Source organism: Lobosporangium transversale, assembly GCF_002105155.1.
Source record: "Lobosporangium transversale strain NRRL 3116 chromosome Unknown BCR41scaffold_43, whole genome shotgun sequence".
Taxonomy (NCBI): domain Eukaryota; kingdom Fungi; phylum Mortierellomycota; class Mortierellomycetes; order Mortierellales; family Mortierellaceae; genus Lobosporangium; species Lobosporangium transversale.
Genome location: NW_019029021.1, coordinates 226,087 through 229,189, shown reverse-complemented (window position 1 = coordinate 229,189; position 3,103 = coordinate 226,087). Strand labels below are relative to the sequence as shown.

The 3,103-nt window shown below is 38.4% G+C and overlaps 1 protein-coding gene across 1 annotated transcript; it reads right to left on the bottom strand.

Moving 5' to 3' along the window:
* Positions 1–1,328: 1,328 nt before the first annotated feature.
* Positions 1,329–2,334, bottom strand: BCR41DRAFT_373801 (hypothetical protein; the record flags this gene model as incomplete). The annotated part of the gene is made up of 2 exons (XM_022026815.1): positions 1,329–1,623; positions 2,153–2,334. 2 exons carry the CDS (start codon positions 2,332–2,334, stop codon positions 1,329–1,331), a joined length of 477 nt encoding a protein of 158 aa, XP_021877822.1.
* Positions 2,335–3,103: the final 769 nt, after the last annotated feature.

Sequence of the window (3,103 nt, the reverse complement as noted above, 5' to 3'; positions counted from 1 at the left end):
TTTTTCTCCTCTCATTGCTTCGCTTTCTTGTTATTTTTTTCATTTGCTTTTCTCGACACTTCAACTTGTTACTATGCTATCCTTTGTTTTCCTTCGCTGCTTCACTTCCTTGTTATGCTTTCTTTCTTTCTCGCTGCTTCACTTCCTTGTTATGCTTTCTTCCTTTCTCGCTGCTTCACTTCCTCATTTGTTTTCCTTAGCGCTTCACTTTTTTTAATATACTTTCATGTACTTCTCTTCGACGCTTCACTTCCGAGTTATCTTTTCCTTTGTTTCCCTTTGATGCTTCGCTTTCTTATGTTGTTTTCATTTGTTTTCTACCTTTGCTTATTATAACTCCCTTTGTTTCCCTTTGTGTGTGCGTGTATGTGTTTTTTTTTTTTTTTTTTTTTTTTTTTTTTTTTTTTTTTTTTTCCTTGTTATACTTTCGTTTGTTTTCCTTTTGCGCTTCTCTTCCTTACTATGCTTTCATTATGTGTTTCCATTTCTTATTTTGTTTTCTTTTTTTTCTTTCCTTCTCTTCAATGCTTCTCTTTCTTACCATATCTTACATTTGTTTCTCTTTTGCTTTCTTTCTTATCATATTTTCATTTATAGGTGCCAGCATTTCTTACATATCTTTTTGTTTGTTCTTTTCCCTCGCTTTACTTCTTTGCTACGCTTCCGTTTGTTCTTTCTCGACTTTTCCTTCCCCTTTCTCTCTCTCTCTCTTTTTTTTTTTTTTTTTTTTTTTTTTTCTTCTTGCTTTCACTTACTCTTCCTATGTGCTTCTCTTCCTCAGTTTATTTTCATTCTCTCTTTCTCGGCGTTCCTTTCTCTTTCTTATTTCTCTTTCTTTTGTTGGTTACTTGCCGCTTCCCCTCCTTACCTTGCTTTCTCTTACCTCGTTTCCTTGCTGCTTACCGCTCTTGGGGGTTATTTTGCCTTTGATATAGTACGGAGACAAAAAGTATGTAGTTTAGTATAAAGTAGTGACGGTAGGAGAAGGCAACGATCGTAGCTGAGCGAGAGTGTGTGGATGACATTAAGAGGCACAGGGAGAGACGGAAGAAGTGTGTGCGTGTGTGCTTGTGTGTGAATGTATTTGACAAAGGACTGCGATCGAGACTTACTTTTCAAGAGGTGGAGAGGTGGAGATAAAGAAGTGGAGAAGTGAAGAGGTGAAGAGGTGAAGAGGTGAAGAGGTGAAGAGGTGAAGAGGTGAAGAGATGAAGAGGTGAAGAGGTGAAGAGAAAAGGAAGAGAAAAGAAGAGATATGAAAAAAAAAAAAAAGGAAAGAAAGAAAGAGCGAGCTTAAAAATGAGAGAAAAAGCGTCATTCTCCCAATCTCACTCGTTGCCACCATTTCTTCTTATCTTTGTTGAAATGAAAGTGACTGGGCGCCATTTTGAAACAGCATGAAATTCAAAGAAAGGGTGGACGGAAAACTGTCGGCTTGGATAGCCCGGAAGCGATCCCGTTGCCTTTCGTTGCGACATCTTTCGCATTTGTTGACGTAATAAGCGAAAGTGATACGACTCTGAGAAGAACGAACCAAAAAGCATCGAGAGTATTAAACTTAATGACCATGAGTAGACACTACTCACACCACGACTTCTGGCCCCTAGACTTATATATCGTATGCTTTTTTTGCGATCGCATTTTTTAAAGAAACAAAAAAAAAAAAGAATTCATTTTTTATGCATCTTTAGGAGTAGCCACGCTTTTCATTACATCTCGCTCTTCTCTCTCTTTTATCACTTCTAAAAGTATAATAGACAAGGATCAAGGCTTGTCATAGACTCTAGCACCTTCTAGTTTCTGATTGAAAGTAACACAGTGTGTTCAGGTCTGCTACAGTATCTGGTAGATGCTGTTCACGGAGCCCATCACCTTTCTGGCCCATATCCTAAAAGCAAGGCTGTCTTATTTTTTTAACGACCATCTTGTTGAAGTCACAAGCCTGCCGGATTGAGAGAGCAACAACAAGCAACACGTAAAAAGTATGTAACGCATGTGTCGAAGAAAATATTAACGTTTGTTTATATCCAAGGTCTGCAGGGCCTTCCGGGCCTTTAATACTTTTGATTCAACACTTTCATTACTATTGTATTTAATTCTCCGCATTTAACTTATTTATCCCTCTTTCAATGCTTTCCCCACCTTCACATACATTTTTCCTTTTGCTTCATGTGACAATCCAATGACATCAACTCTCCGTGTGGACGGAAGATGCTTTTTGCTTTTAAAGCGACTGACCATTCCCATATTCGGATAATTTTGTCCGCTTTCAACAAAGATAAGAAGAAATGGTGGCAACGAGTGAGATTGGGAGAATGACGCTTTTTCTCTCATTTTTAAGCTCGCTCTTTCTTTCTTTCCTTTTTTTTTTTTTTCATATCTCTTCTTTTCTCTTCCTTTTCTCTTCACCTCTTCACCTCTTCATCTCTTCACCTCTTCACCTCTTCACCTCTTCACCTCTTCACCTCTTCACCTCTTCACTTCTCCACTTCTTTATCTCCACCTCTCCACCTCTTGAAAAGTAAGTCTCGATCGCAGTCCTTTGTCAAATACATTCACACACAAGCACACACGCACACACTTCTTCCGTCTCTCCCTGTGCCTCTTAATGTCATCCACACACTCTCGCTCAGCTACGATCGTTGCCTTCTCCTACCGTCACTACTTTATACTAAACTACATACTTTTTGTCTCCGTACTATATCAAAGGCAAAATAACCCCCAAGAGCGGTAAGCAGCAAGGAAACGAGGTAAGAGAAAGCAAGGTAAGGAGGGGAAGCGGCAAGTAACCAACAAAAGAAAGAGAAATAAGAAAGAGAAAGGAACGCCGAGAAAGAGAGAATGAAAATAAACTGAGGAAGAGAAGCACATAGGAAGAGTAAGTGAAAGCAAGAAGAAAAAAAAAAAAAAAAAAAAAAAAAAGAGAGAGAGAGAGAAAGGGGAAGGAAAAGTCGAGAAAGAACAAACGGAAGCGTAGCAAAGAAGTAAAGCGAGGGAAAAGAACAAACAAAAAGATATGTAAGAAATGCTGGCACCTATAAATGAAAATATGATAAGAAAGAAAGCAAAAGAGAAACAAATGTAAGATATGGTAAGAAAGAGA